This window comes from Thermobia domestica, chromosome 13 (assembly GCF_964235325.1).
Source record: "Thermobia domestica chromosome 13, izTheDome1.hap1.1, whole genome shotgun sequence".
In the NCBI taxonomy this organism is placed as follows: Eukaryota; Metazoa; Arthropoda; class Insecta; order Zygentoma; family Lepismatidae; genus Thermobia; species Thermobia domestica.
The window spans coordinates 103,833,074-103,848,202 of record NC_137466.1 but is presented as its reverse complement, the minus strand read 5'-3'; the positions used below and the strand labels follow the sequence as shown (position 1 = coordinate 103,848,202).

The window sequence follows — 15,129 nt, the reverse complement described above, 5'->3', positions numbered from 1 at the left end:
TATTGATTTATTGATATTTATTATTAATAATAGAAATTATAAAAGTGTAAGCCTGTAATTTTCTATAAAATAGTGACTTTTAGTCGTACTGACCACTGTTATTACTCCTGGAAGTGTTGACTGGTACAGCTTATCTCAAAATTGATAATAATTAGGAATTAGATTCCTGGTCTTTCGGCATCTATGGCCATGTTAGCCCGTCACACATGTGAGGGATGACGTCCTTCTGCGATCACACTGCCCGGGATATTGGAGAAGAAAGGAATGGGGAGGGAAGGAAGCGATCAGGGACTATTGGGTTAGGTATCATCCTGACATTTGCCTGGTGTAAATGAGAAAAAACCAGGAAAAATCCTCACTTAGAATGGCTGGCCTGAAGACGCTGTTACACCTTTCCGACCGAGTGTGCGCACCGGGAATCGAACCTGGAACCGCTCAATTAATAATTAAATGCTTCATGATCTTTAAATTCTAAATGTTCGAAACAGATCATATGAGGCAGCACAATTCACCGGTTAAGAACTACTACTTTAGGGTAAAAGTGGCAGATCATTAATGAAAGAGAATGATAATGCAATAATTGGTGGAATTTAATTGTGGGAGGAAACGGAAGATTCTTCAGAAAATCTACGAACACTATGTTGTCCATCAGAAGCTCAATGACCTGAAATCAAAGCTGGGGCCCCTCGTACCAATGCTTGCTTTACCACTGAGCCACGTTGCTCTCCACAGATAATGAGCAGCAAATGTGATCCATAACAATCTTCAATGGAGGTGTAGGTTTTTCATAAAGGTTTTCTGCAAGAGCGATGTGGAGAAGTCGGTAAAATTGCGGGTCATTTCAGGGAATACTTGGTGCTTTACGAGGTAAAATTTAAATAACCAGATGTGGTTCTCAGTAACTCGTTTTCGATTAAATTAATTGTAATAGAAGTAGTTTGATTTTCTGGCAAAATAACTGAATTATAACGTTCTCTCACTTGTGATCTTCCACTCACTTTAACTTTTATAAAACATTCTTATTCTTTAGTAAACTAAATACTGCTCGTATTTCCCATTCTATTGGCCTTTATTAGAGACTCAAATTTCAGTTATAACCTGAGAAAAAGGAGTCAGCTTGCTAAATTCATCCGTTTACAAATAACATGATGATAATCATAATTAGTGAATGCCCGATTGTTATTGTTATCGCAGTGTGTACTTTTCTTTTAAATTGACACTTAAAACTAATTCCTCGACTATTAAATCTATTTGAATATGAAGTCATTCTGCAACTGTGTACAAAATTTTGTCGAAATATTATTTAGAGAATCTTTTGTTATTCAAGTACCATGATTTTTTTATGCACGTTAATGATAAACGCAAATGTAATTAACAGTTATCACTTACTTTTCTTGGAAGGAATTGTTGGTCCCTCTATGGTCCAAGTCATGACAAAGACAACCAACAAACATCGCAAAAACTTCTAAATCACTGAAAGTTTCTTTCATTTCACAGCCCTGAAACAAAAAAGTAAATATAAAAACATGGTGATACAATATCTAAACATTTTTATCTAACACCATATATAATTAACATTACTAACGCTGAAACGATGCATCGTCACATTATTTTTTATTGTTCAATTTATATTAACTTTTGTCTTTTGCACTCAATACATATAGGATTGAAACCTTGATTGAATAGTATGCGTATTCACGAATTCATACTTCACACATGAAATGAATACTTCCACTAGTTAATATACTATGATTCTATTGTGTAAATCATAAGTTTACGGATAGTTGCGAACATTTCGCTGATTTAGTGGCTAGCGCATGCTCTTTTGCTGTAAATGGTACCAGATTCGATTCTTGGTGGCAAATCATTAAAATTTGAAGTCATTGCATTGTGAGAATTCCATCTTAAATTGTAGATACGCGTCTCATGCAATCTTGGTGGTGACAAGGAAAACCAAACTTCAACAAATAAACAAATAGATTGTCCTCTACTTTGGTTCAAGTTACATGAAGCCACACATCAACTCTAGAGTAAGCGGGAGCAAAAATCCGCAGTTTGGTGTTTGAGTTGCGCTGGAGTCGAAAGATATAACGGCAAAATAACGAATTTCGCACAGAAGTATAAGTGAACATTTCTCTATATTTTGAAGGTGCTAGAAAGCCTACTAATTTATTACTTAATAAGATACACCAATTTAAAAAAGGATGGACAAATTCGGACTTTTACCCCAGTATAGGGGGCAAAAGTCCTATCGCAATAGTGAGTCACGCAATAGTGAAAATGGCTGCGCTTAGGACTTAATAACCCTTGAACCTTTCGACTGGTCTCGATCAAACTTTCAACCTATATGAGGTTTGTGCCTGGGATAGTTTTATTTCACTTTGACGGTGTCTTTAGTATGAAAGTATGAAATAATATCAGAGTTTTTACGTCCCTCGATTATGTCCTGTAGGTTAAAGGAGACGTAGATGATCAGGGAAACGGGAATACACTCAGAAAGCCCAAGCACACACGATGTTTTGATTCTTCTTCTCCTCCTCCTTCTTTTTATTCTTCTTCTTCTTATTATTATTTGTAATATGGAGTTGCATATTAAGAAACTCATTGGCTAAATTTTAAGGAAAGGTTTCATTCCGCAAGGTTTTGGTCAAGCGAGATTTTGGTCCGCTTGGGTTTAACCAGGCAAGGTTTTGGCCCGGCGAGATTTTGGCCCGTGAGGTTTTGGGCGGCGAGGTTTTGGCCACGCGAGATTTTGGACGGTGAGGTTTCAGCCGCGAGATTTTGTCCGTATCCCATTTCCGGGTTGCAATGACATGTACATTTGAGACACTGTATCTGTTGCAGGAAACCGTTAGTCGCTGCCTTTATAGTTTTTGTTCTATGGCAGTAAATATTGAAACAGGAAATGGTTGATTTTAACAATTTCAGGTTTGAATAGAGGGTAAACAGAGGAGATGGAACCTATTCTTCGGACGCTGAATTGTTTGCAAAAAGCCGGTTTCCTTACAATTTTTGCTCTATGGAAATCAGTATTGAAACCGGAAATAGTAGGAAATTTGAACAACTTCCGGTTTTGGTAGAGTGTTGTGGGCTGTGATGGTATATAGTCTTGAGACTCTGAATCGATTGCAAAAAACACTTGTCGTTATCTATTACCATTTTTGTTCGATGGCGATAAATAATGAAATTGGAAATGGCTAATTTCAACCACTTCCAGTTTGTATACAGGGAAACGTAGGAGAGGAGATCTAGTTCTTGGACGCTGAATAGGCGAAAGAAACTGCATCTCGATATATCTTATAGTTTTTGTTCTATGAAAATCAGTATTAAAGCCGGAAGTTATAGTAAATTTGAACCACTTCAGATTTCGGTAGAATGTTGTGAATAGTCATAATACGTTGTGTTGAGACACTGGATCGTTTGCAAAAACACTTCTTGCTATCTATTACTGTTTTATTCTATAGATATAAATGTTGAAAGCTTAAATAACTAATTTGAACTATTTCCGGTTTGAATAGATCATTAACGGAGAAAATAGACATTATTCCTGGGACGTTGAATCGATTGCAAAGAAATCGTTTTCCGATGTCTCTTACTGTTCTCACTCTGATACCTGTGGAGAGATGGACGGACGGCGGACGGACAGAGCCGTTCTATGAGACTTCGACACATATGCATAGCATAGTTTGGAAGTCTAAAAATGGAAGTGACCGAGAAATTTTAGTGCGGTAGACTGTTGTTTTTATTGTAATTTCATCTTAATTTGTTCTTTAAATAATAATAAGAAACAATAAACTAACAGTACAATTATTTTCTTTCAAAGAATACCTATAATTTGAACTTGAGGTTACTTGTTAATAACGGGTAAGAGGGTTTTTTACAATAGTGTGTGACATGGTATTGCAGTTTCAGAAGGACTGGAAACCAATGTTGTTAGGTGAAAATAAAACACATAATAAATACCGGTGGATGGTTACGGAATAATGGAAGCAACGAAGAAAATCGAACGAAGTCCGGGAGAATCCCAGGAAAATCCACGGGGATGATGTTGCTCCTTATAAACTCACATTACAAGTAATCGAATCAGACATAATATTCGCCAGCAGTGAGCGCTCTATCACTGAGCCATCACATTCCAACATGTTTACAGTATCTGAAAGAGTAGCGAAACCATTCATGAAGTAGCAAACCCTAGGGATGCACACATTTACAGATATTACGAGAAACTATGACTTTTATGGTCTAGATATATGATTTTACCACGATAAAAAACAGTCTTATTTTAATATTTTTATGGGGAAGCAGGCTCGAAGGTATACCTAATGTGTGAATTTCTATTGTAATATAGTGTCGTTTCAATTTATATTTTGCTATGGTTGATATCTCCTGGGCGTTTTTGAATCCATGGAAGGATATGGAAAAAAAAATAGTTTTCCAGTGTCTATAATAAACATTACCAAATGATACAAATACAACAGCTTCTACTCTTTCTGAAACATTATTCTTTGTTTTATATGTTCTTGTTTATCTTGTATCTTGAAATTTGTTGCCTCATACACATATATACACACACACGAACGCATGTTGCACCTACTTTGCGTATGCATACGCTATATAAATTCGGGTGCAAGTTATTAATGTGGCAGCTTCATAGATGTAGCACGAATATTACAGTAATTTTTTATGCGGTTTCTTTCTTTTTCATTTTATTGACTTAATTTAAATGTGCAGATTGTTTGGTACGGAGTTATCATAAATTTCATCTTATAGCAAAAATAAAGCAAAATCAGTTTTATTTTGCACAATAAATATAATAAAGTTCAATCTTGCTTCTCAAACATTTGTTACTAACTAATAAGTGATCTTTTTAATTATAATGGAATTATAAACTGAACTATTTATGTTAACACAACGCTAAATGTATTGAAAGGGAACTACTAGTTAGTCAGTGTTTAGCAGACGGGGTCAAGAAGTACGTAAGAATATTTAGGTACAAAATTTATGGGAGAAATGGAAGATGCAAGCACTTAGACCTAACATAACCGAACCAACTGTAACCTAACCTTACCTAAACTAACTTAAACTAACCTAAGTAACCTAATATTAACAGAAATAAGCGAAATTCTAGCATTTTTTCGAAAATTAAGCCGGACCTCTAAGCTAATATAATCTAACAAAGTAACCTAACCTAACTGAAATTAACCTAATCTATCCTAACCTAACCTAATGTGAACCGAAACTACCGAAATTGTATTTTTTTTAGAAGAAATAGCTGGACCCCTTCTGCTAAACATTGTCCTACTAGTTATGCGTGAAAGCCTATTGAGTCGAATATTACACAGTTAAAAAGTCATTTACCACTAACAGCAAAAGATAAGATCTTTTTTATACGTGATGTTCCCCTTTTGGATTTTTGATTTTGAAAAAAAAAAGTTTTGTTTGTGTGTAAACTATAAGCTAGTTTTGTTTAAGCATACCCTATTTGTTAAATTTTTTCCTACTTTTCTTCAACAAATCATTTAGTCTTAAAAGTAATACTAAAAATAATTTCTTTAAGATAAAATAACACTGGTCAACATGATTTTTTTTTCACAAAAGAAGTGATTGCTGATTCTAAAGCAGTTTATTCTCCTGAATTCAAAAATGCAATCAAAATGTTTTGCATTAGGCACCGTTTTGTTGTGACATTCACTTATTTTTTCACCCTTATATACGAAATGAAACGTATTTTCATGAAACATCCATATGTTTGAATCTGCATAGTGCAGTGGTTTATTAATGTGGAAGGATAATTTAAGTGGCACATTACTGTGAAAGAATAAAACTTTCATCTAGTGCAAGATTTGTGTCATTAATATCAGGGGGATGGGGATGGGAGGTAATTGAATTTAGGTAAATATTGTGGAAATTGTATTTTTTTTCAATTGCGCAATTCCTCCCTTACCTCTTGCCGCACCTCAACGACGGCCGATAAAATTATAAACTTACATAGCTTATGAGACCCACTTGGCATATAGCTATTCGAGTTTCCGAAAGTTTCTTTGTTGTGCAATAAAAAAGTGGAAAATAATGGAGCAAAAGTGTTTGTTTTTGTGGGCTTGACAACACTGTAAATGTCGATCAAAATCAGACCTGTTTTAGCAGAAAGACATTCGTGATCGTGTAGTGAGTCTCGCAGGTTTTCTTTCTGTGTAAGTGGAGTGCTCTTTGTTTCATTTCTTGTGTTGTTAGAAAGAACTTGCACAATGCCAAGAAAGTGTCTGAATTATCCGGACAATTTCTGCTACATTTGTGGTGAACTAACGTTTAAATCTCAGAGGCGAAATTTTACGCGGCTTGTAAAAAAAGTGTTACGAGCATTACTTTGGCTGCAAAGCGGGTGATTTTGATAAACCATGGGCTCCGAATATATGTTGTGTGACATGTGTGCGGCTTCTCTCAGGATGGAAAAAGGGCACACATCATATGCCTTTTGCAATTCCCATGATCTGGAGGGAACAAAAAGACCATTCCATTGACTGCTACTTTTGCTTAACAAACATAAAAGGAATTACAAAAAATGAAACTAAACATACCGTTACATATCCAAATTTGCCATCTGATATGAGACCTGTATTACATAGTGACGAGTATCCTGTGCCGAAGTGCCCAGATTTTGTGACCGTAAGTGAAGACTCTGACACCGAGGCAATTCATACTGAGGAAGAAACTCATTATAGAGGTAATCCTACATTCGAGGCTTCTACATCAGAACCCCACCTACTAACTCAAGCAGACCTCAATGATCTTATTCGGAATTTACGGTTGTCGAAACAACAAGCCGAACTTCTAGCTTCGAGGCTCAAAGGCTGGAATCTATTACACAAAGAAACAAGGACATGCGTATATCGTAGTCGCGATAGTGATTTCAAAGAATATTTTTCTACAGAGGATGGTATTGTTCTCTGTAATAATGTTACTGCAGTTATGGAGGCTCTTGGACATGAACACCAGCCACATCAATGGCGATTGTTCATAGACTCCTCAAAAATTAGTTTGAAGGCGGTGCTTCTGCAAAATGGAAATGAATTATCATCAATACCTGTGGCCCGTGCAATTGTCATGAAAGAGACATATCAGAATATGAAATTGTTGTTAGATAAACTCCAGTACACAAAATATAACTGGAATATTTGTGGTGATTTAAAGGTCATAACTTTACTTCTTGGCTTGTAATTGGGATACACAAAATCTTGCTGTTTCTTATGTAAATGGGGCAGCAGAGATAGGAAGTCGCACTATATTAACAAGCAATGACCTAAACGTGACACTCTTACTTCTGGGAGCAAAATGTGTCTTACACCCCATTGGTGAATCCCGAACGAGTGTACTTACCATCGCTGCATATCAAATTGGGCCTTATGAAGAATTTTGTAAAAGCACTTGACAAAAATTTTCCTGCATTCATGTATTTGTAATCTAAATTTCCCAAAGTCAGCGACGCAAAACTGAAAGAAGATATATTTGTTGGGCCGCAAATCACATCATTACTGGATGACGACAAGTTTGCAAAGCTGTTGAATTCCCTAAAAGACAAAGAGTGGAAAGCCTTCGTAGGTATCTGTCGTGGTTTCCTTGGAAAAATAAAGCAGAAAACTATCGTGAAATAGTGAATAATCTTGTGAATTCGTACCAAGCTATTTGATACAATATGTCTTTAAAAATTCACTTCTTAGACTCTCATTTAGATCTTTCCCGCAAAATCTTGCTTCAGTAAGTAATGAATATGGCGAGCGATTCCACCAGCAAATTTCTACAATGGAGAAGAAGTATCGGAGCAAATGGAGTCCCAGAATGCTAGCTGATTATCGCTGGACACTGAAGAGAGACATCCCGGAAACTAAATAAGCCGAAAATCATCCTTCAGGCCTACAATTTCTTAGGTAAGTAGAAGTGATATTTATACTGTAGTCGTATTTGTGTTTTCTTTAATGTAAAAAAAGGACGAAAACGGCAAATAAGATGTTCCCTTTACTTTGCCAATCTATTGTTAAAATGAACACTGCAAGTGTACAATTTCCACATTTTACATAATTTAATGACTCCCTCCCCCTTTGTATGGAATCGATGACAACAAACTCCATATATGATATGACCTTTGTTCTTACACTGACATCAGCATTATAAGCTTATGTTAATAAACAGCTGAGCTATGCCGCTACAACCACAAGGATGTCTTCAGAACATATGGTCTATTTTGCGTGCAAACATGAAAAAACAAATGACTATCACAAGAAAACCGTGACAGATAGGAAAATTCTGATTTCATTTTTAAATTTAACAGGACAAGTACATTTAGACTTAGTAACACTTGTTCTTGTGAAAGAAAAAAATTTTTTTTTCTAGACCAGTGTAATTATAGTGTGACAAATTATTTTAACCTTGCGTCAAGATGATGTACCCTGCGTTGCTCGGATCAAATATAAGAAGTTATATCTTTTTCCTACACAGCAGTTCATATACTACACTCTAACATAAAGTTTTAACGTCTTCTCCTCCTTAGAAAACAAGTCGTAATCAAGAATAACATGACAAAAAACACAATGTGAGGTTTATACTAACTACATTTAACGTAAATAAATAAAGATCAGCTCTGTAGATTTGTATAGTGGACAAACATGTGCTATAGAAATTGTCCTCTTTCTTCCCTAGAAGTTGAATTTTAGAAAACGCCGGAGCACGTATCAATTTATTTTTGATCAGGAGTTTATATATATGTACACTTTATTTCTCAGTAACTACTAGTCTGATTTGAGCAAAATTTGGTAGGCAATTAGCCCAGTTCGACTTGCATTTATTACTTTATAATCTCAGGAACTACTGGCAGGATCTGATCCAAATTTGGTGGTCACGTAGCCCATCTTCTAAGGCCCATCAATTGTCAATAGGTGTAGAGGGTATTCCTTACAAGGTGTAATTCTCAGATATGCTCTCAATAGAGTTTTCAGACATACCCTGATTTCAAGGAGGGTGCAAAGTCGGCAAGAGGTAAGCTTTGACCACAATGGATACCTAATGCTTCAGAGGGAAGGCGGAAGTGTTAAGAACCTGCAGTTCCATGTTTTTCTGTGTTCGGAATATCGTGTGATGATACGTATTTTGTCACGGTATATTTCACGTTTTCTTCACTAATATCGTGAAAGAAAACATCGCAGCATGCGTTTTCCCGAGTACGAGAGACCGTGCTGATAACGACCCTTAACACTTCCGACATCGCACCAAAGAATTCCGTGTTCAGAGCTATCAAGGCATATCGTTTTCCTACTTTGGACTAATCATAAAGTCAGAGTATATCTCAAAATTCGGTTGATGGCATGTCTGCGAATTTTACCCTGCAGAGAATACTCTGTATACCCATTGAACATTAATGAAATATGTATTTTTGGATTGCGTATGCGTGACTTCCTTTACGTTGATAAGGACCACCATCCACAGTATCTCGAATTCGAAATAGGGCCTCTTGAAATTTGGCGATTTTGGACAGCCCTAGCTCTGAAACTATGCACTTTTCGCCATAGGTCCATATGAACATTTTCAGTTACTTTTATGTGAGGAATCAATTTGTCGGTATAGTTCGTTAACACCCTGTATATATATATATATATATATATATATATATATATATATATATATATATATATAGTGCGTCCGTAAAGTTGCGCAACCCAAAGTTTGATTGCATATATCTTTTGAACCAAGAACGATAAAGACCTAAAACTAAAAACAAATGTTAGTGTGTCCTATGTATATAATTTTGAGATCATGATCGATGTTGGAATTTGTAACGTTTTTGTGTAGTAACGAAAGAAAATATCGAAAGTGTGAAATAAAAAATGTACAAAATGAAGAAAATCAATACTCAGTTGCAGAAAACTGACATACTACGGGTTAATCTCAGTGTATATCTGCAGTATGCATCAACATTTATCTATTGGTGCGAAAATGTGACAAAGTTGATGCAGTGTTGCTATGTAAAAAATGCTATTTAATGCAAGTCCGTAAAATGGGTGTTTTTTGATAGAAACGCGGCCCCTGCAAACAATGTTGTTGCAAAATTACTGCAACAGGTGTGTTTTAGGTTAATTAATGATAAGTAATGATAATTTACACATAATTGATGAAATTAATTTTACGCAAATTTTTTTTCGATAAAACAAGTAGAGGAGAGGGTGTAAATGTGGAAACCCAGTTTGTAGTTAATTTGTAAAAAAAAAAAAAAAAAAAAAAAAGTAAATCGTTAATTTAACCTGGAAAATTGCCTCGAAATGCCTTAGAATGTTAGAAATATGGGATCATAATTCGCAAGTGCAAAAACAATGTATGTAAAAAATAAAAAATATTTGGCACATGTATTAGCATATTTCGATTTTTTAAAAACTGAGGGTAATGTGGAAACATCCTAAAATTACAGTAAATCAATGTGTGAACACAGAAAATTGTTGGAACATAGTATGTTTTTAATCACAGAAACTATTATCTGTAGGTGAAATAAAGAAAACAAAAGAATTTAAATGATTATAAAGTTATAAAAGCTGAAAGTTACAAAATAAACAAATTTCGATTCAAGGTTTTGTTGTCAACAGACAAAGATGTTATGTAGGTAAGTCCTATTTGCAGAAATCACAAATATAAATGTCTGTTTCCACACCGGCAGACTCAGAGTGACTCCATTCCTCACATAATTGACATTGAATCCATAGTTCACCACGCATATCTTTCGAAAATGAATTCCCACAAAATATGTAGAGGGCGTCTTTTTCGGTGGGCTCTTCTACTCCAACTGGAAGATCGAGATCGAATTCTCCTGAAGATAAACCAATAGATTTGTTGGACTCGTCAGTATCCGACTCCTTATTAAACTGCAGGGTTTTGTTTGTTTTCTTTTTAATTGGAGGAAGAACTTTGGGCATTTATCTAGTTTTCTTATCGGCTGCAGGTGGCTTCTGTTTAGGTCTAGTCGTACTCTTAGTTAAGGATTCTTCGAGCTGTTTTTTGTACGGAGACGATGTGCAAACAGCACAAGAACTCGGCTTACGACCTCTATTCGAAGTCTTCCTCTTCAAAGGGGGTATTGGAATGATTTCATATGGTGATACACAAACACTTGAAGAGGTGCTTGGAACGTTGGGATGTTTTATCAAGTGGCTAAGTCTTGTGCGACGTGTGAGGCAAGATGCTCACAATTATCCTTGCACATTCGATGACATCAAGGGTTCTTGCGTGGCTGTTGTGCCCGTCTAATACTAGCGAAACAGGCGATTCCGCCGGGGGATGCGTCTTAGAAAGGAAATGTTCAAACCATTCAGTAAAGAGCTCTGTTTGTATCCAACCAGAAGGATGGCATCTTCCTGTCGCTCCTGGTGGGGCTCCTTTCATTAGAATGTCTGTCCAATTTTTCCTGGGAAAGATCATCATGGTGGAACAAAGGTTCCAGCAGCGCTCATGCAGCATATCACAGTAACCAAGGAGCAGCGTTCTGCTGATGTGACTGCCCCCACTTGACATTAGCCTTTAAGACCCACTACATGAGGTATCTTGCTCTGTACTACGGTGAGCCCAGTCTCGTCGACGTTGTACACACGATCGGCTGTGAGATTGTGCTTGTTGTACTCGGCTTCGAACATGTCAAAGAACTTATAGCTTCCTTGTTGAACCCATTGACACGCGAACATGAGGTCCCTATAGGCTTGTGAGAGTGATTATGTTTTTATGTCGCCTCATAAAAAGATCAAACCAAACCCTACTAGCTGCATTTGAGGTAAAAGGATGCTTGATATTGTTCTGTTGAGCTAGTTGATTAGCCATCCTTTTTACATCTAATCTAGTCAGGCCATAAAAGCGATTATCCATTTCAATCAAAAACTCCACCAACTGCTGTTCAATTGCAGCAGGTAGGGCAGGTTTACGCCCTACTTTTGAACTAAAACATTCTTCAGGTGACAAACTGCTCCTAACAAAGCGCTGAAGTGTCGTCTGTGCCACTTTAAACTCTTTTACATATCTTCTCAATCCCATCTTCTTTTCCCTGTAAGTAGTTATAGCTTTAATCATGTTTTCGGCATTCCACTTCTTCAAACGAGGCTGTGGCTTTGGTGGAATGTGCTTCCGTGGCATCTAAAACAGAAACACGTAGACTAAACAGTTAGCTAGTATGGCCTGTACACATGTATCTACATTGAGATGCGAAATTATTGCATTCAATTTATTGTTAGTCTATTTATCTTTGCAACAAGCACGTAGGAGAACATGGGCCAAGGTAGGGTACTTAAAACCGATAGCGTCGACAAATAACCAATGATTCCTTTTTGGTCGATACAAAGCGTGTGAATGAAAATCCAGAGAAAGTTCCATACGATTCCAGTCCTTAATGAGAAATAGACCCACTACCCCGTCTTGTCCCCTTACCCTGTCTTGCCCCGTGTTCCCCTACCTGGGTAAATTCATCCTGCTGTAAAATCTTAACATAAAAGTAACAGATGTTGGTTTAGTTTTTTAAACAGTAAACGTTAGTTTAGAATAACAAATTTTTAGCCCATAATTTCCTGTAATCTAACTAATTCATTTTTCAGAATTGGGTTAAATTTCTTACATATTTATATTCAGTTTCTGGTGCGCTACAAGCCATTGCATATAGTATGCAGCCCGTTCTGAACAACCTGGATGGTAGACGTAGTTTATAAATAGAATGGGCAAGTTTCTCAGGTTTTCGTTTCAACTGATGAAACAAATTAACTTTTAAAAATGGTCTTCTTTTTTTTAAAAAAAAATATTCGTTGCAGTTGTTTTGTAGATTATTGTATGTTACACTATAAATAGTCTATAGCTTGGGTGTTTCTTGAGCACCATGTAGACCCTACGTATCGTTCGGGTGTAATCAAAACAATCATAAATTGAATTATATTTGAAAATAAAAAGAAAACGTATTTCTCTTGATTCGAAATGTATTCAAAACGTAATTAATATTTTTCTCCTCTAAAAACATGTAATTTTATTTTCACTGCCCAGCAATTTCAGGGAGACAGAGCAGAATATTTCCATCGACAGAATTAAACCATATATATATAACGCCGAAGAACATATACAGGGATAATGATGACGAACGTAACAGCTAGGAAGAAGATTGGAAGAGATAAGAAGAGAGAAAAACAAGAATAACATGATTCCAGCAGATACGAACCAGCGACACGCGATGAGCATTCTTTACGTTTCAGGGGCAGAGAGAAAAAAAAAGAGGAAAGAAACAACACATGGAGTATCAGTAAACAGGATATGAAATATGATAAGGCTAACTATTTGAAGTGACTACATCTCGCACGTACCTTAGTATTCACATTGCCACAAATCCCTTCTTTTTTTCTGACTTTTATTATTCCTCACCTCCCTATATTCTGTCATACGCACAATTTCCTATGAACAAAATTACAAGGCCAGCAGCAACATTTTTTCTCGCTTCTCCGCCGCAAATCATAATTGTTACTAACAAATTAACCTAGATATACAGAGTGATCAGAAAATCAGGAATTTTAGTTGCCAAACTTTCTTCCGGCGTGACTATGTTTCTCACAGTAGTAACTTTCACCTTTCTATAGGTGTGTTCTGTCATCCATTTGCTACGACTAGTAAGAACTAGACCGATATTAGAAACTTTTCTATAATAGCACCATATGACGTGCGAACTTCACAAAATATGCTACGGACATTACCATCAGTGACGTAGTTATAATTATTATTTATAACCGCCGGAGCTTCGACAGCCTCTCCTTTGAGGGAGATGACGTAATATACGGATCCTGCTTAGATTAGAGGACAAACTGTTAGTGCTTCAACTTCAACTTTAACTTTAAACTTTATTTGTGCGATAGTGTCTCATACAGTGTTATATCAGTGACCAGTACTTTTACCTTTGATTTGTGTATCAGTGTTTTAGTGTATTTCCAGTGTATACTGCGACCAAAATGCAGATTCGATATAATGGCAAATAATAATAATAATAATAATAATAATAATAATAATAATAATAATAATAATAATAATAATAATAATAATAATAATAATTTTGTGGCTTATTTTTTTCTACGCCCCGGGGGTGTAAGGTTCTGCATGTCCCCATAACATGCGATAACCATGTGTACTACCACGCGCTAATGGTAAACAAAACAACGCAGACGACGGACCCGAAGAGGAGTCGCCCACATTCACCAGCAGTCGGCAAGACGGAGATCACCGGTAGCAGCCGACACTACAGGATAAAAGAGAGAAGCACGCACCATCGAGCATCAATCTACCCAGGTTGATTGAACCACCCAAAACCTCTCTCACGACGCTTGGTCACCGAGAGGTACCTATCCTAAGCCCACGACACTTGGTCACCGGGTTCCTTTTCTCTCTCTCACGACGCCTGGTCACCGAGAAGAGAGATACCTCATCTTAACCCCTCTCACGACGCTTGGTCACCGAGAGAAACCTCACCTGCAAAAGCCCACGACGCTTGGTCACCGGGTTCCTATCTTAATTTTATGCAATATATTAGAGGAACTACTTATTATAAATTTTGTATTTAAGAAAGACTTTTTATAATAAAAGATGAAGGGAAAGTCCAAATCCCGAGTACATTAATGCTCTACCTTATGAACTGAAAGAATTTTACAATATTTTGTTGGATGAGTCCAAAGTTTGGGGAGGAGACGGGTCCAATACTATAAGATCTAGTACGATTGATCCGATGTAATTCTACAACCAAGAAATTGTATCTAATTGTTAAGTTCCGCCATCTATATTCTAAGAAAAAATATCGAATTAGATTTTTTTTTAAAGAAAAGAAAGTACACATGAAATGTAAAATCAAATCTAGGCTATCAGTCATTTCTCTACTTCTCATTTCTCTACTACGCCCCTGGGGCTCACACCAGTTCAAGACAGCATAATTTTAATGTGTTTATTACATTTCTCACCTCTTTACATTTTCAATCAAATATCCCAAATATATTACACAATTCAGGTCCACTGTTAATTCCCTTAATGTAAGACGCTAGAAAAACAAAACAATGATATATTCATTTCAGAATCTATCAGCCATTTACTGTTTTAAAT

General features: G+C 36.3%; 1 protein-coding gene across 1 annotated transcript in view; it reads right to left on the bottom strand.

Moving 5' to 3' along the window:
• Window positions 1-15,129, bottom strand: part of LOC145668405 (dual 3',5'-cyclic-AMP and -GMP phosphodiesterase 11A-like) — a 713,632-nt gene that overhangs the window by 73,589 nt on the left and 624,914 nt on the right. Inside the window, exon 15 of the mRNA XM_081736207.1 lies at window positions 1,390-1,499. Within this exon, the coding sequence (XP_081592333.1) occupies window positions 1,390-1,499 (110 nt within the window). The remainder of the gene's footprint in view (window positions 1-1,389; window positions 1,500-15,129) is intronic.